The sequence below is a fragment of the Nannospalax galili genome, unplaced genomic scaffold (assembly GCF_000622305.1).
Source record: "Nannospalax galili isolate Female #2095 unplaced genomic scaffold, S.galili_v1.0 scaffold660, whole genome shotgun sequence".
NCBI lineage: Eukaryota > Metazoa > Chordata > Mammalia > Rodentia > Spalacidae > Nannospalax > Nannospalax galili.
In genome coordinates, this window is record NW_008349073.1 from 1,064,973 (window position 1) to 1,091,638 (window position 26,666).

The 26,666-nt window shown below is 42.7% G+C and overlaps 1 protein-coding gene across 1 annotated transcript in view; it reads right to left on the reverse strand.

The window, feature by feature from the left end:
* Window positions 1–26,666, reverse strand: part of Strip2 (striatin interacting protein 2) — a 53,320-nt gene that overhangs the window by 19,328 nt on the left and 7,326 nt on the right. Inside the window, exons 2-18 of the mRNA XM_008846360.3 lie at window positions 25,279–25,348; window positions 21,192–21,266; window positions 19,653–19,790; window positions 18,138–18,258; window positions 16,962–17,030; window positions 16,663–16,769; window positions 16,094–16,221; window positions 14,591–14,794; window positions 13,174–13,409; window positions 12,844–12,909; window positions 12,186–12,249; window positions 11,418–11,489; window positions 7,888–7,962; window positions 7,342–7,439; window positions 6,628–6,754; window positions 5,596–5,696; window positions 1,984–2,050 (exon numbers count right to left, since the gene is read on the reverse strand). Of these exons, the coding sequence (XP_008844582.1) occupies window positions 1,984–2,050; window positions 5,596–5,696; window positions 6,628–6,754; window positions 7,342–7,439; window positions 7,888–7,962; window positions 11,418–11,489; window positions 12,186–12,249; window positions 12,844–12,909; window positions 13,174–13,409; window positions 14,591–14,794; window positions 16,094–16,221; window positions 16,663–16,769; window positions 16,962–17,030; window positions 18,138–18,258; window positions 19,653–19,790; window positions 21,192–21,266; window positions 25,279–25,348 (1,818 nt within the window). The remainder of the gene's footprint in view (window positions 1–1,983; window positions 2,051–5,595; window positions 5,697–6,627; window positions 6,755–7,341; window positions 7,440–7,887; window positions 7,963–11,417; window positions 11,490–12,185; window positions 12,250–12,843; window positions 12,910–13,173; window positions 13,410–14,590; window positions 14,795–16,093; window positions 16,222–16,662; window positions 16,770–16,961; window positions 17,031–18,137; window positions 18,259–19,652; window positions 19,791–21,191; window positions 21,267–25,278; window positions 25,349–26,666) is intronic.

Sequence of the window (26,666 nt, forward strand, 5' to 3'; positions counted from 1 at the left end):
AGGGTCTCCCTGTAGCCCCAGCTGTCCTGGAACTCACTATGTAGACCAGGCTGGCCTTGAACTCACAGAGATCCGCCTGTCTCTGCCTCCCTAGTTCTGAGATTAAAGGCGTGCACCACCATGCCCGGCGAATTTATCTTTTTAAAAAAAACTCTTAAGAGGGAACTGGACCCTGGAACTGGAGTTATAGATGGTTGTCATCTGCCATGTGTGTACTAGAACTGAACCCAGGTCCTCTGGAAGAGCAGGAAGTGCTCTTAACTGCTGAGCCATCTGTCCATCCCCAAATTTATCTTTTGAAATATTCCAACAGTAGAATTTTAATGCTACATGAACCATGGTTTATGGTAAAATGTATTCTACCCTCCAACTTTGCTACTTGCAATTGTAAGGTCTTAGCAGTTATTTAACTTTTCCCTCTATAGAACAGTAGTATTTAGGGGGCTGGAGAGATGGCTCAGCAGTTGAGAGCACTGGCTGCTCTTATAGAGGACCCAGGTTCAGTTCCCAGTTCCCACATGGTGGCTAACAACCATCTCTAACTCCAGTTTTGGGGGAATCTGACGCCCTCTTCTGACCTCCATGGGCATTGCATGACATTATATACATGCAGGCAAAACACATTCACATAAAAAAAATTAAATTAAAAAATAGTATTTACTTCATAGAGTTGTTTTAAAGATTCAGTCCTGAGCCAGGCATGGTGGCACATGCCTTTAATCCCAACACTTGAGAGGCAGAGGCAGGTGGATCTCTATGAGTTGAGGCCAGCCTGGTCTACATAGTGAGTTCCAGGCCAGCTGGGGGTATCATCATGTTAATAAGGGTTAATTTATTACCTCTCTATAGGAGAAAGAAGCTTCCAGTTGCTTTGGCAGCTGAGACTCTAGTTAAATAAGACAGAGATTCTGCTGCTGCAGTGGTAAAGACTATGCTAGTTTTGATGTCTTAGGACATGGGTCTTTTGATTCATGTCTAATTTGGGATCTGTTACCTATAAGGAGTTGACTGTGATAAGTCACTTCATCCACTGAGCATTCATGTTTCTCATCTCTGAAATAGAAGGGGTTTAGGTCATTCTTGATGACCCCCGTCTCCCTGCAAGACTCCTTTAGTTCTACAAAACATACACCACAGAAGAAATCGATTTTTGCATAATGTACTTTTCTGACTCAGCATTTTGCAGATATTAAAGTTGGGGGACAAAGGGTTATATCACCCATGGGTACCATCATTTGATCATTTAGCATTATTGAAGTCTTCAAGGTACCAGACACAGTGTTAGGTCTTAGGGATATAAAACTAGAAAATTTCTCCCATCTCTCCCATTAAAGAATTTATAGTCAAACTCAGAAAGTTACAGATAAGTTATTACAATGTAACAGGATGAAAGTAATGGATCTGAAGAGCTGTGGCAATACAGGATGAAATAGACACCTTATCTTCAATATGCTTTTGGTCAGGCAGTTTCAGGGAATACATAATTCAGGAGAACTTTATCTAACTTGCCTAGAGCTGTTCCTGGATGAAGATCTTAGGTTATCCTTCAGGAAAGTGGCAAGGAATTTTCTGAAGTACATACTCCTGGGTTGTATAACCAATATGAAAATGAAAAGCAAACTGCTTGCAGCACAGCATAAAGAAGACAGATGCTTTTTTGTGATACATCAGAGATTCTCCTGCCATTTAGCACAGATATTCGCATTGCATTTCAGTCTTGATTCTAAATTCCCTTTCCTTCTCAGTGTTTTTCACTGTTTTTTTTCCCTCTTCTCTATAAGATGCTAAGCTCAGCTTTTCCAAATCTTTCTCAACTGGGCCAGCAGCTTTAAACCCTTACTGCCTCTGTGCTCTTGCCAATATGCCTTCGTTGATCTGAGACTCTCAAACCATGGTATCATGGGGCTGGGGAAGAAATGAAAAAGCAAATGCCAGCCTCTGCCATCAGGCGATTTCAAAGGCCACAAATCCCCATCTGCTTACCAGACTCTCAGTAGTAAGCTCCGGCAAATCCTGGATGGTACAGCATGGGTAATCCAGGACCAAGATGCTGCAAGATGCAGAGATAAGGGTAGGCTTTAGGTAAATGGCAACATCAGGAAATGGCTGCCTTTGAAAAGGGCAGGAATTATTCTCTCCAGCAGAAGCCATTCATTTCTTAAATTGCTTAGTGACCTCAGCTGAAATTGAAGGCACTGGTGCTGGGCAACCTCAACTTCATTCTTCTTAGCTCTCTTTGCTTCCTTAGGGAATATGCAAACAAGTGCATTTGCCTCTGTGTTTAAATGTACGTGTGAATATAATAGTGTTCTCAAAGATGCTGCCCAAACCCCCTCCACTAATAACCATCAGAGGATATGAAGACAAAGTGAAGACCGTTCCTGTGTTTCTTGCCCAATCTTTCTGAAAGCCAGGAGCTCTGGGGATAACTGCCCAGGGCGCCCTGGAGGAAGCCTGAGACATGGGGCAGATGCTTCTAACAGGGCCAAGCAGCAGCTCAAGGATGGTAAATAATAGTGTCTATCCCCCAAAAGTAGGAACTACAAGCAAGTCACAGGCTCTGCAGTGAGCCCAAGGAAGTAGGCATGAAATCAGGAAGGAAAATCAGGCACCTCATGAAAATAGGGAGGTAGTCTAGTCACTCAACAAATAACAGCTCTCTTCCCTCTCTTTCACTAGTACAATGCAGAATTTAGACTAGCTAATTTCTAATGCTTCTTCTGTTTCTGATATTCAATGAAGTTTTAACACCAATCTGTCTGAACTAGTACAGTATGAAATGGGTAAAGGATGCTGGCAAAGCAGGGACTAGGAAGTTGGGTATGGGATTCCTTGGACCTGTCTTTATATTTTGAAAGTCAAAACTTCTAGAAGCAAACCATTTGTCTTTCTTGTTCAAGAAACCCATGCAGATCAAGATAACCTATGCAAACCAGGTAAGGGAGGAGTCAGCTCAGGAGAGGGCAGCGAGTTTACTCATAACATCACCCTAATTAGCTCTTCTGGATCTCCCAGGGTTGCCATCTCTGTATCATCCCATTAGGATGATAGTCTTGGTTCATTCATTCACTTATCTACCTACCTTCCACAGAACCATGGCAAAAAAAAGGTGCTGCAAATAGGAAATGGGGGCAGGAAATCAAGGACAGAATTTGTTCCAATCTCTCAGCGAACTGAATTCTAGCTCTGTGATATTGCTGGAGGAAGCAGTCTCATTTATTTTAAAGATGCACAGCTCAGAGACTGTCTCCCTTGAGATTATATGGTTAGCAAATAGCAGATCCAGGTCAGGAATCCAGGTCTCATGGCTTCAGGCTCTTCAAAGCCAGCGTGTGTTTTAAACCACATGTAAGACTGCCAATCCATGGTGGAATTTCAGGCAGTACTTTCAGACTCCTGAGATAACCCCTAGTTCTTCTCTCTCCAGCCACCCCAATGACATCAGCCTTCTTATGTCTACTTTAGGAATTCTGGTAAACTCTACTGACAACATGCTATGCCAATTCTTGTGGAAGCAAACTAAAGAATAAGGATATACTCTCCAACTTCACAGTGCTAGCATGGCCAGAGGAGTGGACAGCAGTTTGCATCCACAGAAAAACCCGTGTTATTATTCTTACTTAAAAGGTTAAACATGTTAACCTTCGAGTATGTGTGTGCACATGCATGTGGAAGCCAGAGGTTGACGTTAAGGTGTTTTCCTCAATTGTTCTCCATCTAATTTATTTTTACTTCATGTATATGAATGTTTTGCCTGCGTGTATGTAAGTATGTAAGTGCACTCATGCATGCAATGCCCGTGGAGGCTGTAAGAGGGCTTTGGATTCCCTAGAACTGGAATTAGAGATGGCTGTTAGCTGCCATGTGGGTGCTAGGAATCAAACCCCAGTACTCTGCAAGAGCAGCCAGTGCTCTTAACCACAGAGTCATCTCTCTAACCCCTCCACCTGTTTGTTTGTTTTTTTTTTTCTTTTTGAGACAGGGTTTCCCAGGAGCTCTAGCTAACCTGGAGTTCACTGTGTAGACCAGGTTGGCCTCAGAGTCACAGAGATTCACCTGCCTCTGCTTCCTGAGTGCTGGGATTAAAGGTATGTACCACCATGCCCAGCTCAACTCCACCTAATTTTTTGAGACAGGCTTTCTCACTGAACATAGAGCTCACTGATTTGGCTAGGCTGGCTGGCTGAAGAGCTCCAAGGTATTGCCTATCTCCACCCTCCCAGTGTTGGGATTATAGATATGCACTGTCATACCAACCCAATTTTTTATAGTGCTAGGGATCAGAACACAGGTCCTCAGGCTTGTGTGGTATGCCCTTTAATGACTGAGCCATCTCCCCATTCTCATAATCTTGTTATACTTGAGCAAATCAATTCACCTCTCTGACTCTGTCTCCTAACTGGCAGGATGAGAATAAAATTTGTAGCATATTTTAGCATTGTTGAGATTAAGTGGAATTAGGAATGTAAAAATACAGTACTTTGGGCCAGTGAGATGGCTAAGCATATAAAGGCACCTGCCACCTGAGTTTGATCCCTGGGATCCACATGGTGGAAATCAAGACTATTCCCATAAAGTTATCCTCTTATCTCTACATTCATGCCTTAGCATGTGCATACTCATACACATGCACACACAAAATAAAGATAAAAATTCAAAAAGTAGCCAGGCATGGTGGCGCAAGCCTTTAATACCAGCACTTGGGAGGCAGAGGCTGGCAGATCTCTGTGAGTTCCAGGCCAGCCTGGCCTACATAGTGAGTTCCAGGTGAGCTGGTGCTACAGGGAGACCCTGTCTCAAAAAAAAAGACCAAAAAAAAAAAAAAAAATCAAAAAGTAACAAATTTTTAAAAATACCATATTTAAAATTTTTAAATTTTATTTATTATTTTCATTTTATGCGTATGAGTGTATTGCCTGCATATATGTAAGTGCACCAGTGTCGTGTAATGCCGGGGGAGGTCAGAAGAGGACATCAGAGTCCCTGGAACTGGAGTTACGAAAGGTTGTTTGCTGCTATGTGGGTGTTGGGACTCAAACCTGGGCTCTCTGCAACTGCTAAGCCATCTCTCCAGCCCCCAAATACCGTATTTTTAAACTATAAATTCATCTACCCAAGTAAAGGTCTATTGTTTGCTTTTTATTATAAATGTTGAACCTTCCCTGATGGTTTGGACTCCATACTCTCATCATCATAAATTTTGTATAACACTTTGCATTTACAAAGCAGTGTAACTGTTCCAATTCCTACAATTTGTGATTTATACTAAAATCAGAGCTGTCCAGGTAAGAGGGCTGTTGCATAACAGCAAAAATCTCCTACATCCTTTAGCAACAGGTCTTTTCATCACAGAAATTCATCATTGCAGCTTCATTTCTACAAACCAAGGTAGTTTTCAAAACTATTAATATGTAAAAACTCAGTGAGGAAAAAAACTCATACATTCCCATCAGCTGACACTTTAAGAAGATTAAATCTAACAGGAAGAGCTCTAAGAAGGGAGGGACTAGGGAAACCAGAAGAAATGAAAGGATAAAGCAATTTTCTCAACTACCCAAAGTAGCTCCTTGAAATAAATCTGTCCAGAGTCCATACCTGTTTTTGGCAGTGATGTAGGACAAGATATTTTGATTGAAGAACTTCAGGATCAAGGGGATGCAGTTGGCAAATACTAAATGTTGTGATACATATTCAAACTGAAATAAAAGATCAAAGCAGAAAAGGCTGCTTATTTGTAGGGGGATATAAAGCATGTATAGAGAAAAGATAGGGAAGTATAAACGTAATAGCCATATTTAAGAATATCTACTGTGTAAACTGTCTCTGTCTCTGAAATGGGAATACTCATCTTCGGCTGGCCCATGCTACATGCAAGAGGACGATCTGCAGTGTATGTTGCAAGCTCCTGACCAAAAGCGCATAGTAAACACACTAGAAAGAAAAACAGCCCCAAATAAATAGAATTGCTGTGAGGTTTGTTCTTAAGCTCAACAGGAAAGGAAGGCTCCCTGAGGGAGCTGTTTTCCATAGCAAACCTCTGGTTCATAATGTCTCAACTGTGACTGACACTGGAGACAGATGCAGCTAACTCTTGGCAACTGCTGGCATCATTCAGACAGTTTGAGACAGCACATAGGAAGCACATGAACCACTGGAATGTAGGCTTCAGTTCTGGTCTATCTGGTATATGACATTATCTCTAGTACTTAGAACATCAGTATATTAACGAACGGATGAACAAGAAAGTGCCAAAACTGTGCCTCATTCAGAATTATAAAGTGTCATAAAAGAGTTTCACATACAGAAAGTATGATCAATATGCCCTGTGCCCTTTCTGGAATGTTTAAATTCTGAACTGTATTGTTCTGACTGGCTAGGAGTATTCCTAAGAATTTCTAGCCAGACTCTGAGCTAACTTATAAAGAAGATAGTTTTTTGCACCTTTGTAGGTCAGTTCCCCACATCCCATTCCATATCCTCATCATAAGCTCATGCAACAAATAGCTGGACTCTCTGAGGACAAAGAATAGTCCAAAAGATGCTCGGTAGGACTATGAGGACTCCTGTGTTGCCTCTAGGGTCTGAGGAATACTTGAAGCTTGTGAAGAAGTGCCCCTAGCTGCTTACCTGGTAGATATGGTTGAGCTTGAAGTGTTTGAGAAGTAGCAAGAGCAGGGAAGAGATACTCTTTACGATGATCTCCTTGTGCCTATTCACATCAATGCCCAGCTTCATGCTCTGGAGAACAGTAATGCTACAAAGAAGAGAAGAAGCATCAGTATAGAGGTAGCTATGGAGAGATGCCTGTGAGGAAGGATCCCAAGAATTGGGGTCAGATATAATATAAACAAGATGGTCAGAACTTGGGAAACCCCGACTTCTGGAAAAGCTTTAGGAAAACCTCCCCTGATTTCCTTGTTGATGTGTCTTCTCTCTAGCAAACTTATCCATTGGCATTGTCTACCCACATTTCTGGCACAGCTAGTCAACTAGCACTGAGGTTACCTGCTAGACCCTTAGTTCTGAGCTACATTACAGCTCAATAGAGAGCCCTGCAGGGGAAAGGAGGTACAGACGGGAAAGAAGAGATTTCTCTGAAAACAATCTCTTTTTTTTTCTTTGTCTCTTTGAAGCAGGGTCTCCCTGTAGCCCCAGCTGTCCTGGAACTCACTATGTAGACCAGGCTGGCCTTGAACTCACAGAGATCCACCTGCCTCTGCCTCCCAAGTGCTGGGATTAAAGGCGTGTAAAACAATCTTACGTTAACAAAGTGAGGTGAGACAGAAAGGCCCTGCAGACAAGACACTAGAGTATGACAGCTGCCCCAGTGGAAGAACTCACGGCATCTCTTCAGGAAGGACATCTGCCAGGATATTGATAGAGTCTGTCTTAGCTTTGGAGGTGGGGGCTGCAGCCAGCAGAATCTTAAGCAGAGCAATCTGGGAAAACAGAAAAAGAGGAAATCCACCCTTGTCTATCCCACTCAGCACACTGATTCTTCCAAACCTTACTAGCCCAGTGAAAAGTACTTCAAAGCCTTTCTCTAAGATCGTCCTTCAGTGACCAAGCCTTGCCAGCATACAGAAATACAAACAGGTGTTCATCCTGAGAAGCCTGTCTGTGAGGCCAAGGAGGAAGCCAAAACTCAGGACAGTGTTATTCAACTAGCAGGGGCCCTGATGTAGTGTATAGACTTTACCTCATTCTGCTTCCCCCTACCCCATAGGAAGAACAGGGAGAATAATACCTTCAGAGGAACCCTGAGGAAATTTCATAGTTCTAATGTGTCAGGGGCAAAGGCTCAGGGAACAAGCTCAAATGATGGACAGTTCACTTCTCAACTGTTCCTCTCAGAAAAGGGTAGCTCTGACCCAGCCAGCTCCTTACCATGTACTGGGGGAGGCTATACAGCATGCCTTGGTAGAGGATTTCACACGGTGTTTCTGGTACCACTTCTTCTCCCTATGGTAGGAAACACAGTTTACCCAGGCTGCTTTCCAGGTGTTTCCAAAGGTTACATCTTCTTGGTTGGTGAGGGGTAGCATGAACAGAGGAGTAAGCTAGGAGTCAGCCCTAGAAGGCTATTGTAGCTGTGTTACTGATTCATTACATGACTTTAGAGGACTGGCTGTCCCTAAGTTCTATGATTTTGTTTTCTTACGATCTCAATTAATTGTTCTTTCCATGTTACATGCTCAATCAGGAGTCAGAACTCCAGTCTAGGAGTTAGCTTAGACTGTTGCTTTGCTGGACACACACAGAGAACTACCCTGGATACAAATGGGCTTAATTATAGATGAAAGGACACCTGAGACATTAAAACAGACCCTATACAGAAGAATTTCCCAGTGTCGATCTGAGATCAGCTGAGAACTCTAGAATGCTGTTATCTAGGAAGGGTGAAAAAAATCATAGATGGTTAAATAGGGAGAGTTAGTAATGAAGTTAAGTAACCTGTGAGAAATGAGGAGTATTAACAAGGAAGATTTTAAAAGGTTTGAAACTATTTTCTCCCCAGCTCCATTATCCTCACCAACATCACTTTCTTCTTTATGACCAAGTACTCCATGCATATTTCTGTCCTCTTCATAACCCTAAATGAACCCCTTTATCAGAATGGGGAAGCAGTGGCCTCAGATGCTCAAGAGACTACTCAGGCCTCATTCAAATTTTTGGCCAATGCAGTTATCTCCTCTCTCAAGGTCTCCCACTATAGAGTCACTGCCATGAAACCCTGAGGCAGGGAAGACAACTGGGCCCATGGACACAAGTCTTAAATGGGCATTCAAGAGAGCTTGGTGATGCTTGCATGTGTACCTCCTGTTCCCCCAAAAGGCTTATTTCCTTCTCTCCACTCAAACCAACTCCCTTGTCCAAGAGCACCTCAAGTTGCTAACCTTGCCTGATACTTTCTCATACTAAGACAGAAGCGATCAGACAGGTATGCTGCATCTTTTCATCACCAGATCTACCAATTTCTGCCTGCCTTCTGACATGTAAGATGAACCACCTGTGCTTGGAAGACAAGCCAAGCTTCCACTAGGGCTTGGGATCTCATGTTCTCTCTTGATAAAATCTATCAGTCCTACAGTTAGCTGCACTCTTGGATTTGGATTTTTTTTTCATGTAGCCCAGGCTGGCCTCCAACTCATTAAGTAGCTAAGGATGACCTTGAATTCCTGATCTTTCTCCTAAGTACTCAGATTACAGACCTGCCCAGCCATGCCTGACCTGGATCATTTCTCTTAAGACAAAAACATACTCTTGTATTTTTTTTAAAGCTAGGGTCTTAATTTATAGCCATGACTGGCCTGGAACTCACTATGTAGCCATGGCTGGAATGGAACTCACTATGTAAACCAGGCTGGGCTGCCTTTGTCTCCCAAGTGGAGATTAAAGGCAGGAACATTATATCTCTTATTCTCCCAGAAGAGTGCTCTGTGCTCTTTTAGCTATGTCTTCTCTCTTGATCCCACCTCTCCTAGAGCTACCACCCCATTTCTCTCCTCTTCTTCACAACACCTACTGTGTTGGGTGTCTACTTTTTTTCACATTCCTTTTTAGTGTACTCTAAAGAGTCTTTTTTTTTTTTTTTTTTTGTCTCTTTGAGACAGGGTCTCCCTGTAGCTCCAGCTGTCCTGGAACTCACCAGGCTGGATTTGAACTCAGAGTTGCCTGCCTCTGCCTCCCGAGTGCTGGGATTAAAGGCGTGTGCCACCACGCCCGGCTCTAAACAGTCTTTTAGCCACTCCACTTATGGTTCTTTTTAACAAAAATCAGATATCTTAATGCTGCCAAATCCAATGAGCACCTCTGTTCTTATCACATGCCACATATCAGCACCATTTGATTCAGCTGACCACTCCCTTCTTTAAAAGATACTGCTTGCATTGTATCAGACTTCTGAATTTCCTCCCACTTCACTGAGTGTTCTTACTTTTCTTTCCTGGCTCCTTTTCTGACTTATGCCACTCTCAATACACCCTAGTGGCTTTTTCCGGGTTCTATCCTCTTCTGTCTCTATTCCCTCCTTGGCTCTCTCACTCATTTCTTTGGCTTTTAACATTGTTTGTAAATCAATGACTCACAATTTTCTTGAAGCCAATCCTTTCCCTAGAACTCTAGACCTATATATTTAACTGCCTGGCCACTCTGGATGAACATTTAATGGACATATAAACCTGAGTATGAATAACGCAAGATTCTTGGTCTTCCTCCCATTTTGGCAGGTAACACTTAATCTCTAAGTGTGGTCAGCCTACTTTCAAAATACAACCCAAATTCATCCACTTTACTACCCTAGTCTAGGTCACCATCACCTTTCATCACTTTGGCTGTTTTGAGTGTTGTTTTTTTTTAAATGATTTATTTATTATTTGTAGAAGTGTTTGCTTACCTGTATGTATACCTAGTATGTGCCCACGGGGGCCAGAAGAGGGCAACAGAGTTTCCATGTGAGTAATGGGAATCAAACCTAGATCCTCTGCAAAAGCAGTAAGTACTCGTAACCCCTGAGCCACCTCTCCAGCCCCTCACTTTGACTGTTTGGAGATGAGTTAATGCTACCCATCTCTTTCTGGTCCAATCTTTACATAATAAATGGAGGTTTTTTAAAATGACAGATCACTATCTCTCCCCTGCTAAAATCTCCAAAGGCTTCTCCTGTATGGTGAATCAACTTCAAGCTTCCTACTTTTGCTAGCCAGTCCTATGTAAAGTGTCCCCAGGCTACTTGTCTGACTTCATCTCTCCAACCCCATCTCTTACTCATGTGTTGTTACACCAGCCATTGTCGTCGTTGTCGTCATTGTCTCCCCCCCCCCCCTTTTTGGTCTTTTTGAAGCAGGGTATCCCTGTAGCCCCAGCTTGCCTGGAACTCACTATGCAGATCAGGCTGGCCTCAAACTCACAGAGATCCGCCTACCTGCCCCTGCCTCCCAAGTGCTGGTATTAAAGGTGTGAGCTACCATGCCTGGCCTATACCAGCCTTCTTTCACTCCCTCTTGTACTCTGTGCCTGTCCCTCCCACTCTTCATTGTTAATGCTTTTAATTTTGCTTGGAATGCCTTACTCATGATGTTCCTAAGGCTGGCTACTTTCTGTATTTCAGATTTTAACTAAATGTCACCTTCTCAGACATCTCATCTACCCTAATTACCAATCTAAAACAGTCTACAGATGCTTCAATCATGTTATCCTACTTAAATTATCTTCATGGGATCTACCATTCTGTGATGGTCTTTTTTAGTTATTTACTATCTTTCTTCCCCAACTCTAATATAGTGTAGGTCCTTCATCTTGTGAAACATACAGGAACAGCCTAGCAAGCTTAATCAATGCATGTACAATGCATGCTCTGTGACAGCACTGCAGAGTTCTTTCTTCCCTTCTCCTGAATGCAGGAGCCGTTGGCTCACCAAAGACATAGGACATTTCTCCAGTTCCTCTTCATTCTTGATCTGTACATCTGCGATGGAGATATACTTGTGCTGGCAAAGACAAGAAAGCATTAACAAAGCTTGAGAACCTTATTCACATGTGTGCCAGTTTCTTCCTTAACTTCCTTGTTCATATAGTAATGTTCTATGGGTCCACCACCCTAAATAGGAATGAAACTTTTGGAGGCAAGAGTCTTAGTTACCTCTGCATCATCAGCACTGAGCAAAGTGCTTCTTTTTACAGTGTTTCCATGTGTTACATGTTTCCATATTTGTTGGCTACCAGCAAATATTTAGGCATTTCCCTTCAAACTAAGTGCAAGGGAAGTCAAGGATAGGCCTTTGCCTCTGGACCACTGCCCAGATCGGTCTCCATGTGTGTATGGAGTGATGATGACTCTACATTCTTTGTACTCATATATACCTAAGTGTTAGCTGTTAGACGTTAGTGGACCTATGAGGAGAGAGAAAGGAAAGGAAAGGAAGCAAAAGGAATGGGAAAGAAGAGAGGATATAAAGTGGGAAAAGGAATGATAGGAATTTTTTTTTCCATCTATTTAAATGAAAGAAATTGGGTAAGTAGACAGAAATCTGATTTTTCTTATTTGGCTAAAAGGCCCACAGGGGAGATGAAGAAGGCCCTGAATGTATCTGGAAGAAGAGCTCTACCCAGTACCCCAAACCCTGGTAATGTGACTTCTCTTGATGGCTCCCTGTCCTTGAAAACTGAAAGCCCACCATGGTCACCTGCTTTAGGGTCTTCACACTCTCGTGGATGGGCCTAGGTAATCCAACCAAGGTATCTGTGTCCCTGTGAAAGGCCAAAAACACCAAATCATAAATTTCAAAGGGAAGAGAAAACTACCTATACCCCGGAATCATAGGGACCACAACTTTTGTACTTTAGCATCTACCCCTGGTATCCTAGACCTTCCTGTATGAGGTTCTAGACCTTTCTATATGAGGTTCTAGGTCTACCCTTTCGCTTAAAGTCACAAAAATAACAATGATACACAGAAGTGTTCCTGAAAATTGGAGATTTATTTATTTATTGTTTTTTTTTTTTTTTTTTTTTTTTGAGACAGGGTCTCCTGAAGCCACAACTGGCCTGGATTCACTATGGAGACCAGACTGACTTCAAACTCACAGAAAGCCACCTGCCTCTGCCTCCTGAGTGCGGGGATTAAAGGTGTGGGTCACAACACCCAGCTCTGAAAATTAGGAAATTTATATTATATAGTCTCTTGGGGACTCACTTGACCTGCAGGTGACAGATTCCTACTTAAAGGAATATGTAGCCCAATGATACTTCTGACAGGTCCTTTTAGTTTATGAAGGCAAGTGGGAAGGATTCATAGCCCCCTAGATATACTTCATGGCCAGTTTTGACCATCTAGTCACTTACTGCCCCAGGGTGAATCCAATGAACTTGTTTCTGCTTGTTTCCAAGAAGTGCTCAATGTCCTTCTGTCTGAGATGATGGTGGAGGGACCAACACCATAGAAAGGAAGAAAGAAAAACAACCATGAAAAAGAAAACTTTTCAGGGCTCCTACACCTTCATCTGGAAGGACAAGATCAGTGGAAGAAGACAGTAAGCAACAGAAGGAACGTCAGACCCAGGAGTTATGGCTGCCAGACCAGGTTAATGAACTCTGGATACATAGACTACTCCACCCTTTGTGTTCACTGATTAAAATCCCAAAGCTCAGGGTCACTGGTGATACCAAACCTACCTGACTTTTGGGGCCCAGGGAAGGCCCTTGGGAAAGGCTACCCGGTCAACAGAGAGGGGTGTCTGTGAGGGTGGAGGTGGCACCAGGGGATCTTGCTCTAGCAGGTCTAACTCGCCATCCAAGGCTCGTTCACCATCTCCAGCAGATTCCTCTTCCTCCTCAGTAGCTGGCTCCTCAGTCTTGAAGAGATCCCTTTCATTGTAGATGTCCAGGCTGTCCTGCTTAGTGAGGAGTTGCTAGTGGGTGGGGAGAGGAAAGTATATAGAGAGTTTGGCAACCTTGTCTGAAGCCACTCTGTCACCAAAGGATTCCAGACCTCAAGAAACGTAAAGTTGGAACCCAACTCCTATAAGGACATTCCATCTCAATCATAGAACTCAATAGACCTAATCCTAGGACAGGTAGCTCTTGGGCAAACATGGCCATGGCTAGAGACAGAACATAGATAACATCAGAGACATAGTTAGCTTTCAGAAAGTACTCATGCCTTTTTTCCCTGGCACTTTCCTAATTATGCTGTGCTTAGGTGAACATTCAACTCGTTTGCCTTCTGTGAGTACACACCAGCTGGCTGACTGAGGAAGAGGACGACAGAAGCTTGCTGCTAGGCAGAGGAAAGTGAGTTTGGAAATGTTAAATCTTGTTGCAGAAATTAAAAAAAAAAAAAGATTGGACAGAAATAGGCCAAAAAGTTAACAGTCATTGCTGCTGGTAGTCACAGATTGTGGGTGATTTTTGTTCTCCATCACATTTTTATATTTGTTCCAAATTTTCTATAGTGAGTAAGCATTACCTTGTAAAACAAAAACTCAAGGTTAAAAAAAACATGTCATAATGCATACAATTTAGACGGGATTGTCTGGCCCTGTCACCCTTAGTTGGTAAACTCTGGTAGGTCAGGCAGGTGTGTTCATAAGAATATGGCCATGGCTCAGTGTAACTTCTTTAAACCTTCTCAAGACAATACACTACTGAAAACCCTAACCAGTCATCTCTCAAATTTAAGTTTGTGGCCCAGAGCCAGACAGAGTATGGCTGGCTCAAAGTAAATCTTTTTGCTGCCAAGAAAGTGGTAAGTGATTCACACTAGGTATGTAGATTTGCTAGATGCCCTTTTTCAGGGTGCCTAGTCTCAGAATTCTCAGCAAAATCATGTTAGGGCGCTAAAGAACTCCAGACCGATAATACATGGTTATATGATGTGATATCATAATATTCCATCAAGACTGCTCAGGAGCCTATCAGGGCTGGGGGACAGAGGTCAAAGTATTGGACTCTGAAGATTCATGTTGGTTACAGTCAGGGTGGGATGAATCAGTCCATTTATCACCCTTTCCTATCACATCCAGTATATCTTGGAATCTTGATTTTTGGCCAGCCCAGTATCCCAATATTACTTAGTATGCTTAGTCCATACCCTTCGAGAACCACGGCGACCTCGTAGCTTGGAGGGCGGTGGAGCCAGCTGAGACTCCCCAAGGTCAAGAGTGTACGAGGGTGGGGAGGCAGCACGCATACTCTTTATCACCTGGATACTGTCTTCAGCCAGTGGAGGCAGGCCCAACTCTGCACGCTTCTGTATTTTGAGAGCCTGCAGATGCTCAAATCCACCTAGGGTAAACTAAAGTAAAAAGGAAAGAGAAGAGAGAAAAAGGGAGGGATATCCAAGAGAACAGAGTCAGGGAAACATGATGGAAAGAAAAAGCTACAATTTCTAATTTCCTCATACAAACTCTTGAACAAAGCAGCAGAAAAACAGGATGGAGGCTGGAGAGAGAGATGGCCCAGTGCTTAAGAGAGCTTGCAGAGGACCAGAGCTCAGTTCCCAGAACCCACACTGGGTGGCTGACAACCATCTGCAACTCCAGTTCCAGAGAATCTGACACCCTCTTCTGGCCTCTATGGGCACCTTCATGCACACGATGCACATAAACTCATTCAGGCATGTGTGCGTGTACACACACACACACACACACACACACACACACACATCCACACACAGGAGAAAAACAGAAAGAAGCACACACACACATCCACACACAGGAGAAAAAAAGAAAGAAGCAAACATGGTTACCATTCCAATCTGAGGAGTTCAGACTAAAATAAGCCCTTATTCACTGACTCAAGGTTGGAAATACCACTAAACAGTAGAAGAAGAGAGACTCTTGGGGGCCTGAAAAAAAAGGGAAACAGTCTGCCCTCCCATCTCTGCTTGCTTTGTTTTTTGAGACAGGGTCTCATTGTGTAGTCCAGGCTGGCCCAGAACTGTGTAGCCCTGGAAGTCCTACTGCCTCAGCCTCTTAAAAGCATGTGTCTCTATACTGGCACAATCTCCCATTTTAATAACACATTCATATATTATTATCTCCCAGCATCACAAAGTTTCCTCTATAGTCAAGTGGCAATTCCCTCCATGAAGCGCACTTGGAGGGTATTTTGTTCCTCCAGTCCTATGGCATGGGAGCCAGAGGGGGACTGTGGGATGAAGGATCAGGCTGAATAATAACAAAACTGTTAACTATATTATATACTTTTCCTTTTTTTTTTTTTGTCTTTTGTTTTAGAGATGAGGTCTCCCTGTAGTCCCAGCTGTCCTGGAACTCACTATGTAGACCAGGCTGGCCTTGAACTCACAGAGATCCGCCTGTCTCTGCTTCCCAAGTGCTGGGATTAAATGCCTGAGTCACCACACACAGCTGTAACTATATATTTGTAAGAACATATCCTCTACTGGAAGGCAAATCATGCTTTCACATTTTATAGCTACAGAAACTGAGGTACAGAATTGTCTAAGATGTCTCAGTATGAGGAGAGCCAAATTTCCATCTGTCAGCTAGTGTTCTAGTGTTCTATCATCAGCTTTATCATTGGAAGGTGCCATTGACATTCTTAACTCAGTGGACTGGGATCAGCCACTCACCATGACTACCTTCCAGAGCAGAAGCAGAACCTTCTTTATCGGAAAGTGGGGAGCCAGGCCACTGCAGAATTTAGTAACCATGGAGAAGAGCAGGAGGGCAAAAGGTTCTTCATTATGCATGGAGAAGCCTGAGGAATAAAAAGAAGAAAGGAAAAGTATGAGATGAAGTAGCTGAAATTCTGCCCTGCTATCCCTGATTCTGGACATACTGACCAAGGCACTCCCCTCCCTCAAGAATTCCAGGGTACTTAGTCTTGTAAAGGAGTCATAGTAAGACTCCAGAGGGGGCTTAAAGGGCAGAAGGGAGGCTATGGTGGTAAAATGATGGAATGGGAGAGGGATGGCTATTCATTTCTAACCAGGAAATCAAGACATAGAGAAGTTATATGACTAAGCCTTGCCTACACACACAGGAGTGCAATCAAACTCAAGCATGATGCCCCATGCAGTATCTCTTCTAATTTGAAAAAGAAATAAAAAAGGACTGCTTTCCTCTGCTAGGCAGATACTCTGCTTCCCCTCCACCACCAGAACTTCATACCCACCCCTCCTCAAGTGCCATTTCTTACTCAGTTCATTACGGAAGGTCTCTCGAGCTGTCCTCCACCCATGGGGGTCTATCTCTCGCTCCAAGCGGATATTTTCCACCATTAGGTACATGACACTGAGTAGTACCCTGGGGTTAAAAAGGGATCATGAGAGCTTATCAAGGCAGTTCCCAGCCTGTAGTTAAAGACTTCATGAATGACCATAGTGGGAACCCAATCAGATAAGTTAAAAAATAACTTCCCACTCATCTGGGATTTAGGAAAAGTGTAATCCATGCTAATCATGTCACTGTCCTAAGCCCACAGTCACTCTCACTCACCGGAGCTCTGTGCTATCAGCAATGGAGACAGCTGGTTTCCGTAGGGCACTGCTACATGCCTGGCTGTTGCTGCCGTGGGGAGGGAAAGAACAGAAATTTATAAGGCCTTTTTCCTCCCTGTGTTCTCACAAACATGAATACCTGCCATTCTCTGGTTATGCAGCACTAATGAAACTGATCTAATGTGAAGGAACCCATAGAATGCCCTTGCTACCTCAGCAAACCCTCATCTATGGTAAAGACAAGCAAAGAACAGGGTCGGTGATATCAATCCCTCTTGGGAACCCCACAATGCTTACCACTGTATTGGACACAAAACTGAGGCTAGCAATATTTGATGAAAAACAGGCAGATTTCCATATATCTAAAACTTCTGGGTAACAGGCATGGACCAAAAAAAGGGTTCATTGTAGTAGCAGAAGATTAGGCTACTTCTGGAGTTATAACTCATGAGGATAAAAATTGGGGACATTGCTGGGTGTGGTGGCGCACGCCTTTAATTCCAGCACTCGGGAGGCAGAGGCAGGCAGATCTCTGTGAGTTCAAGGCCAGCCTGGTCTACATAGTGAATTCCAGGACAGCTGGGGCTACAGGGAGACCCTGTCTCAAAAAGACCAAAAAAAAAAAAAAATTGGGGACATTGCTGGGTGTGGTGGCGCACGCCTTTAATTCCAGCACGCGGGAGGCAGAGGCAGGCAGATCTCTGTGAGTTCAAGGCCAGCCTGGTCTACATAGTGAATTCCAGGACAGCTGGGGCTACAGGGAGACCCTGTCTCAAAAAGACCAAAAAAAAAAAAAAAAAAAAAATTGGGGACATGACAGGACTTGACGTGTCTTTGGGACAAAGACTCTGTCTATTCCTCTTGGGTTATGCTTATGATAGAAAAAGTTTCCATGGATTCTAGAGTTAGGCTCAGCTGAGAAAGTGCCCAGAATAAAAAGGTAACCTAACCAGGATAGGCCTGTGAAAGCCAGAATTGTAGCTGCTGCTAAGTTCAACCTCAGGGAGGAAGAACACAACATCAAGAAAGAAAGCTGGATAGAAGGGAAGCTTTGAGTGGAGATGTGATCAGACAGAGCTCCCACAGGGGAATCTACCAGGGAAACCCACACAGCTCATAAAGAACACCTTCAAGAAAGAGTTGTCTAGGCCAGCCCTCCCCTAAAGCTTCTCACTCGATTTCCATGTGGAGTAGCTCCAGGAAGGCTGAGAAGGTCCCCATCTGATAGAGCAGGAAGCAGTTGTACCTGGACCAGTGTAGCACATCGACCTCTGAGTCACATTCCCCAAAAGTGCCTAAAGGACCAGACAGTTGCCACAGGAGTTGAGGAGGGGGTAGGTTCTTTCCACCCTGCCACATGATCTTAAAACTTTCCTAATACTTTGCAGAATAATTAGGCTGACAAAATTTGGGCAGAACTTCCTTGAACAAGTCAGAGGAGAGGAGAGATAGTCTCCAGGGTTAGGGCAAATGTTTTCATCAATGGTCAGTCTTAAGCTCAGATTCCCCCAGAAGCAGATCCTGGGATAAATATTTAAATACAAATTGTTTATTTGGGAATGGATTCAGAAATCATCAGAAAAGTAGGGCAGTGAAGCAGGGAAGAGAGAAGGCAGAGGAAAAGAGTTTAATCCCAGGGGAAGTTCTGGAAACAGGGCAGAATACACAACTCAGTTATCTCACCCAAGAGGATTGAGATAATCAAGACCATCTTCTCATTCCTACCAGTCATTTTATGAGGACTAAGTATATTAATTCCCTACACTTCCTGATTGCTGCAAACAAAGCCCTTAAGCAAAAGGACCTTGTATTGGCAGTTGGATGTTTGTTAGAGCACCAGACCTAAGTAATCCAGTTGTAACATCTTATTTACTACAGTCTTCTCTTTATGGAATGCCAGTCTCTGCCCTTTTCCCATTTATTGTTTTTAAATTCTTTTTAGATCCAATCTTTGTATTCATGATCTCTGAGCTATTTTCAGTACTCTAGTGAGACACCTTAGTGCCCTTTCCAACACCTGGCTAACAGGTTTCTTCTGGACTGCTTTCCTCAATTAATCTCATTTAGTTCTAGTTATCTCCAAATTACTCTTAGCATCCTCTCCTGCTGCTGTGTTGGTCTGAATCTTCAAAATGTCAATGAGAAACCATGCAGAGGGTCCACCTGTGAGTCTGTGACTCAACTGTCTCCCTTGGTGATGATGCCAGGGCACAGCTGCTGAAAAGTCTCTATGCTCACTCAATTGGTGGTACATCATCAACTCTGGCTACATGGACTCTCTCACTAATCTTCACACATACTTATAGCTAGGTTGGGAGGGGGGAACCCTGTAAGAAATCTTGCCATGAACTAGGTATGGTGGTACATATCTGTAAGCCTAACACTTAGGATGTAGAGGCAAGAGGATCAGGAGTTCAAGGTCATTCTCAGCTAAAAAGAAAAAAGAAACCTGACATGCTTGGAAAAAAAGTAGAGGCAGAGATCCCAAGGGATCCAGAACAGTATCCAACACCATCTCTTGATCTTCCCGTAAGGACAGTAGTAGTAGTTGAACAATTCCTAAACTTTAGACACAACTCCTAGCATATGACAAGATCTGTCATTGAGATGTAAGAGACCTTGCTTCCCCAGTAAGGTCTGCTTCATCCTACTTCCCTCCCTCGCTTCTATATCAAGAGTGGACACTCACCTTGGGCTAGGTAGAGAACAGCCCGGGCCACTTTAAGCCGTTGTTCCCTACTGACCACCTCCAGTCTGTCCAGAAGTCCCATCACATATGTCTTTTGTGCATCTTCTTCTAACTCCAGCCATTCATTAGCGTCTTGCACTGGAGAATAAAGCCATACACAGCTGATGGTGACTACTGCACTCTTCCTGATGCTATGCCCATCTCTGATCTCAGCTCTCATCAAACTCTTTTCTCCTAAAGCTTTCCTTATCTATTTATTTTTTTATTTATTGGAATTTTTGAGACAGGGTCTCCCTGTAGCTCCAGCTGACCTGGAACTTGCTATGTAGAGAGGCTGGCCTCAATTCACAGAGATCTGTTGCCTCTGCCTCCCGAGTGCTGGGATTTAAGGTGTGCACCACCACACCCGGCTCTATTATTTTTTCAAATTTTATTTTGCAGTACTGAGGATTGAGCCCAGGGCCTTGCACATACTAGGTAAGCTGTACCACTGAGCTACATCCTTAACCCAAGTTTTCCTTATTTAGCTAAGAAAACAAAGATAGGAAAAGGGTCCCAAATCTCCAGGTCTGAACCTAACTTGTAGTCTCACCTTAACCATTTCCACTGTCTTCTGCATAGGGCATACTTTGTCCTATCTCTCTTCCTTTCCTCAAGGAGTCCTTCTGTTTCCATCCATATCCAATGCCTGGTCATCCTTACAGAGGACCTCCTTCATACTAATGCTCAAACCTAAAGCTCTGCTCTCTTCTCTTTTCCCTAACACTGTGGACCTCGGTAACTTTTGTGATATGCATCTCCCCACTGCTACAAGTTTATGTAACTTCTTTGTAAAGGCTTCAAATTACCTTCATCTCTGCCTCTGGCATTTCTGATATAACAAATACTTACCACACATTTGTTGAATTGAAAGTTAAATTGCCACTGAGAAAGTAAGAAGATGTGGGGACTGGAGAGATGGTTTAGCGGTTAAGAACACTGGTTGTTCTTGCAGAAGACCCAGGCTCGAATCCCAGCGCCCACATGGTAGCTAACAGTGTCCGAAACTCCAGTTCTAGAGGATCTGACAGCCTCTTCTGTCCTCCCCGGGTATTGCACCATACGGGTGCACTTACCTACATGCAGGCAATACACACATACACATAAAATAAAAACAATAAATAAAAAATATTTTTTAAAAAGTAAGAAGATGGAAACCATAGTATGGACATTTAAAATTGCTATTGACAATTTGGCAAAGTTAGAGGCAGAGGTTAAGCATTAATATAAAGGACCAGGTTAGGAACAGGGTTCCATTAGGTAGCAAGACACCTGTCCAGATTAGTGAGTCATAACTATACTCTCCTTACCATTTATATAGGGAAAGGGCCCAAGCTCAGGCTTCTCTTGCTTTTTTAGATATAAGGAACATGCAAGAAGTAAAAAATATTCGGTTGTGGAGGGGATAAGGAATCAAACTTTGATTAGACTTTTATTAGATTAGACTGGGATATTATGGAGGGAAAAAGCATGTTTCCATGAGTACTGATGTGGCATCACCTTGAGTCTTGAAATCCTCTTCAAAGCACCTCCTGTTAGTGCTAAATTCCAGGTTCTCAGTGTAGCTATATAATTCTGTGGCAGGAAAGACAGAACAGAGTCATTCAGGAGACCCCCAAAAGATGGGGCCTAGGGACCCATGCCTTTAATCCCAGCACTCAGGAGGCAGAGATATGTGGATCATTGTGAGATCAAAACCAGCCTGGTCTACATAGTGAGTTCCAGGCCAGTTGGGGCCACACATAGAGAGACCCTGTCTCAAGGCAAAACAAAAACTAAACAACAAAAGGGGGTAGTGGTGCTGGGGCAGAGAGGATGGTATGAAGAGCTGACGCTTCCAACACATTCCTGTGTCCAATTCAATCCAGAGCCAGCTCCCTCCCTTTCAGAACAGTTAAAAATAGCCACTTGTGTCCCTGGGTGATTAAACCATCAAACCTGTCCTCCTCCTGCCAGCTGGCTGCTGCAATGGAGAAAGAAGGCAGCCTCACATTTGGTGAGGCCCAGGAGGACGGTTGGAGTACAGAGGGCTTAATGTCAAGACTTCTGTTTCTTAGGGCTGCAATCCATTCGGCTCGTCAACCCAGGCTAGAACTATCCTATCTCTAGGGAAGAGAAGGATAACACAACTCCTGAACTGTAGCGACAAGATTCCTGTTCAGGAAACCAAGGCAAGGGCTGAAAAAATACACACTAAATTGCTCTTCAGGGCTGGGAGCCAGTTAATTCTCTCTATGCTGAATTTTCTTACTGGAAGAGTACAGAAATTTAGGTTCCTACCTATGGTCACCTGGGCAGATGCTGTTGTAAAACCATGTAGAAAGCAGCTATGGTTGCCAAAGGATTCTGTGTTCAGGAGTATCTAACCTCTATTACCAGAACATTCAAAATATACCTTACTTCATCTTAAAGAAGATGAGTAAAATCAAACTGAGTACCTTAAAATCTATTCCCCAATACTATAAAGTGGTAGAAATTTACTTATGTTTCACTCAGTTAGTTAATAGTTGAGAATTACCTGATCTGGAAGGTAGAACTCTTAAATCCTGAGGCCCCAGAATCTGGGGGTGGCCAGAAACAAATTCTAACTTTGAATCTTAAATACTTCAGTCATTAATGACTCTTTTTTTTTTGTGATCTTTTTGAGACAAGGTCTCCCTGTAGCCCCAGCTGGCCTGGAACTCATTATGTAGACCAGGCTGGCCTTGAACTCACAGAGATCCATCAGCCTCTGCCTTCCGAGTGCTGGGATTAAAAGCGTGAGCACCACGCCTGGCCCTATTGACTCTTTAAAAATAAATTTATATATAAATACTCAAGAATATATACATATATAGTCAAGAAAGCCCAGTTAGGAAGGTAAACTACTGAACTTTGTTTTTGTCCTTATTTTTAAATTTTAGATAATGAAATTTCATATATGCCTAACTATAGGATACTTTAAGATACCCATGTGTCTTCTACCTAGATTAAACAAACAAAACATTTGCCATATTTGTTTCTGACTACTCTTGAGTCTTATTCCCTTCTCTGGAAGTAAATACTAACATGAATTTGGTGTAGATACTTCAAGTGCTCATTTTTAGATTTTTAGTACATATATATGTACCTATAAACAATATATGATACTGTTTTGTTTAAAAGTTTTTAATTTTAATATTATCAATCATAGTATATAAATTCTTCTGTCATTGCTTCTTTGCCTCAATTTTGTTTTGGCATTTCTCATACTGAAGTATGTCACTATAGATCAATCCTATTAATGGCTGTATGTAAGCCTATTACATTTTTTTGTCTTTTTGAGACAGGGTCTCCCTGTAGTCCCAGGTGACCTGAACTCACTATGTAGACCAGGCTGGCCTTGAACTCACAAAGATCCACCTGCCTCTGCCTCCAAGTGCTGGGATTGAAGGTATGCACCACCATGCCTGGCTTATTACATTTTTTTAAATTGAATTTTTGTGTATTTCATACAGAACATCTCAATCAATCTTAACCATCTTTATACCCCCTTCCCCACTGGCACACTCCTATAACTCCCACCCCCGGAATTCATACATTCTGTCATTTGTGCCTTTATGCCTATTGTGTCAAGTCAGTGTCCCCAGACATCCCTCAGTTCAAGTTCATCTACTGAGGTCTAATCAGCCCATCTAGAGTCTCTCACTTTAGGATGATCAGCTCTTCCTCACCCAGCAGTAATCAGTTGCCAATATTTCTTCTGCTAAGATTGGGGTCAGCTGTCCATTTCCCCAGTTCTATGCTGGGTTTTTATCTGTTTGAGTTTGCATGGGTCCTGTGCATGCTGACACCATTGCTGTAGGTTGAAGATGAGCAGGGTCCCAGAAACCTTCCTGGCTGGAGGTGCAGGGTCATGCACCTCCTCCCTGGCTCTTACAATCTTTCTGCCCCCTCTTCCGCAATAGTCTCTGAGTCCTGGGTAGGTACAGTTTAATATAGGAGTCATATCCAAGGACCAGCATTCTGCAGACTCTTAAGTCTCTACACTTTGGCCATTTGTGACCTTTTGTGTTCCTGGCCCTCTGTTGCATGAGGGAGCTTCATTAATGCAAATTGAGATATTGTCTTCTTTACCCTTTGTTCTATGATCTGTGAGCCTTAAATGTAGCGGTTACATTGTGCCACTTAGACTTGGGCAATTCACAAACAATGTCTGTGTAAGCCCATTACATTTATATGCTAGTTTATCCATTCCCCTGGAAATGGGCATTTTTCAACTTCTCATAACTATAAACAAGGCTGCAATAAACGACTTTGTACATTTTCTTGTGCCCAAGTGTTAGAGTGTACATATAGGAGTAAAATTACTGTGTTGTTAATTATTGGGTCATAATATGTACACACCTTCAATTTTATTAGATATGAATTAACCGTTTTTCATTATACTCTGTTCATACTGCAGTGTAGAAAAGTACTCATTAAGTCTTTAAGGGCTTTTTTAAAAAATTAAACATTTATTGTGTGTGCATTTGCATCAGAGTGCCATGGCACACATGTGGCAGTCAGAGGACAACTTGTAGGAATCAGCTCTCACTTTCCACCATATAGATTCTAGGATTGCATTAAGTTCTGAGGCCTGATTATTGTGAAATAATATCCCATTATTTTAATTTGCCTTTCTCTATTAACTAATCATCAGTGCTGGACTTAAATGAGGAATTCATGTCTGCTTCTTTATTGAGTTCTTCATTTCTTCTTTGTTTCTCTTTCTCTACATAAATTCATATTCTAGATTCTAATTCTTTGTTCTTTATTAAACTTAGCTATTTCTGTCACTCATTGCAAAATTTATTCCCTGTGCTTATTCACCAGAACTTAAAAATGTTTGCCTTTTTCTCTGGAAAAGCATGTCTCACAGTGTCACTTCCATGTGATAGAATATTTAATTTTCACACCATCTCCACCCAAAGCTCAGTTATTAATAACTAGCATTCATAGCACGTGTAACACGGAGGCCTTTAATGTGAGATCACGTTTATCCTATTCTAAAAATCCAGACAGAAAAGCTGCTCAGAATTGAGAAAGGAACGGGATCACTTAATCCCAACTCACAAACATCTGAAACAGAGCTTGACTATGATGATGTAGGTGACATGTTCAGCCTTACTCAGCCGGCCAATAATCTCCTTCAGCTAAGGCTGAAACTTTAGGAAGGGGCAAGTGTTAGGGGAAGGGAGAAAGATGGAGGTAAAGGAAACAAAGCAGAGATAGAATGGGATAAAGGGAGGGTGGCAGAAAGAACAGGCATGCAAAATTATGCATTATAGGAAGAGAGGTGAATAATGGAAAGTGAGAGAACTTATTTCAGAATGCAGCAAAAGAAAAAAGATGAGTAGAAAAAAGCAATAGATTGAAAGAACAAAGAATACCAGTCAAGGAGACTCTGCCGAAGGAAATGTGAATGCAAACAGAGATATTTACTATTGGTTGGGGGAAGGAATGTAATGAAAACAGCCTTTGTTCAATAGTCTCTTCCTAAGACCAGAGAAGCTGTCAGGGGAGATCACAGGCCCTTTCCTTCTCCCCTGACCACTTTTCTACACACTACTGACCCATTGACTCATACCTGACAACTCTGCTGCATGCCCATCTGCATCTCCATACTCAAACTCCAGAGTGGGGCAGTCCACAGAGCCCTATAATACAGAAAATTTCTGGTAAAGGAAAAAGAAGTTGCCAAAGAAAGATTATACCCTAATTTTACCTTCTTCCCCTCTCAGAGGTCAAGGTTAGATCAGAAAAGTGTTTATAAAGTCCTAATTGGCCTTTTCATCTAAGAGGTAACCTTCAAGCCAAAATTTGAGGTTCAGTGCAGGTAAAGGACAGGATTGTAAAGAGACATGAAAGATGCCATCTGAGGGTGTGGTAGCATGTGCCTATGATGTTCCACTCTTGAGGTAGAGATAAAAGGATCCATGTTTAAGGTCAGCCTGGGCTATATAGTTCTTGAGCTCTCATGTTCTATAACTTCTTATCCAGAGTTACTGCAAATAAGGCAGCATTTACCTTCTGTGTTACATTAAATACTAAACTTCCTATGACATGTATAATCCTGTTTAAAATGTTTTAATACAGTCTCCCCTTCTAACTTCTTTAAACTTTTGGGGGATGTTTCCTTTTAGTATACTTTTTTTTTTTTTCCCTTTGGTCTTTTTGAGACAGGGTCTCCCAGTAGCCCCAGCTGGCCTGGAACTCACTATGTAGACCAGGCTGGCCTTGAACTCACAGAGATCCGCCTGCCTCTGCCTCACGAGTGCTAGGATTAAAGGAGTATACTTTTATATGAATTCTATTTATTTACTTATTTATTTAGATGGTGTTGGGATTAGAGGTATGTAACCACCACCTGGTTTATGAGATGCTGGAGATGAAACCCAGGGCTTTGTACATGCTAGGCAAGCACCTTACCCACTGAGCTACATTTCTAGCTTGTTTCTTTGAGACAGGGTCTAATTCTATAGCCTAGGTTGTTTCAGAACTCATTATGTACTCTAGGCTGGTCTTGAACTCAAGGGACAATCCTCTTGCTCCAGCCACCATAGTGCTGGGATCACATTTATGAATCACTATGCATTATACAAATTTTCAAAATTCTTAATCTCAATTTTGTCATATACTATGTGATCATGGGCAAGCTCATACCTCTGTGCCTCAGTGTACTATATAAAATGTATTTGGCATAGTGGTACACTCCTTTAATCCAAGTACTAGGAAGGCAGAGACAGGTGGATCTCTGTGAGATCAAGGCCAGTCTGGTCTACTTATTGAATCCCAAGCCAGCTTGGGTTACAGGGAGATCCTGTCTTAAAAAAACAGGGGGAACTAGGCTCCTAAGGAATAACACCAAGGTTGTCCTCTGGTCTCCACGGGAACATGTACATAGGTGTACATGCATCTGCACACGAAGGAAGGAAGGAAGGAAGGAAGGAAGGAAGGGAGGGAGGGAGGGAGGGA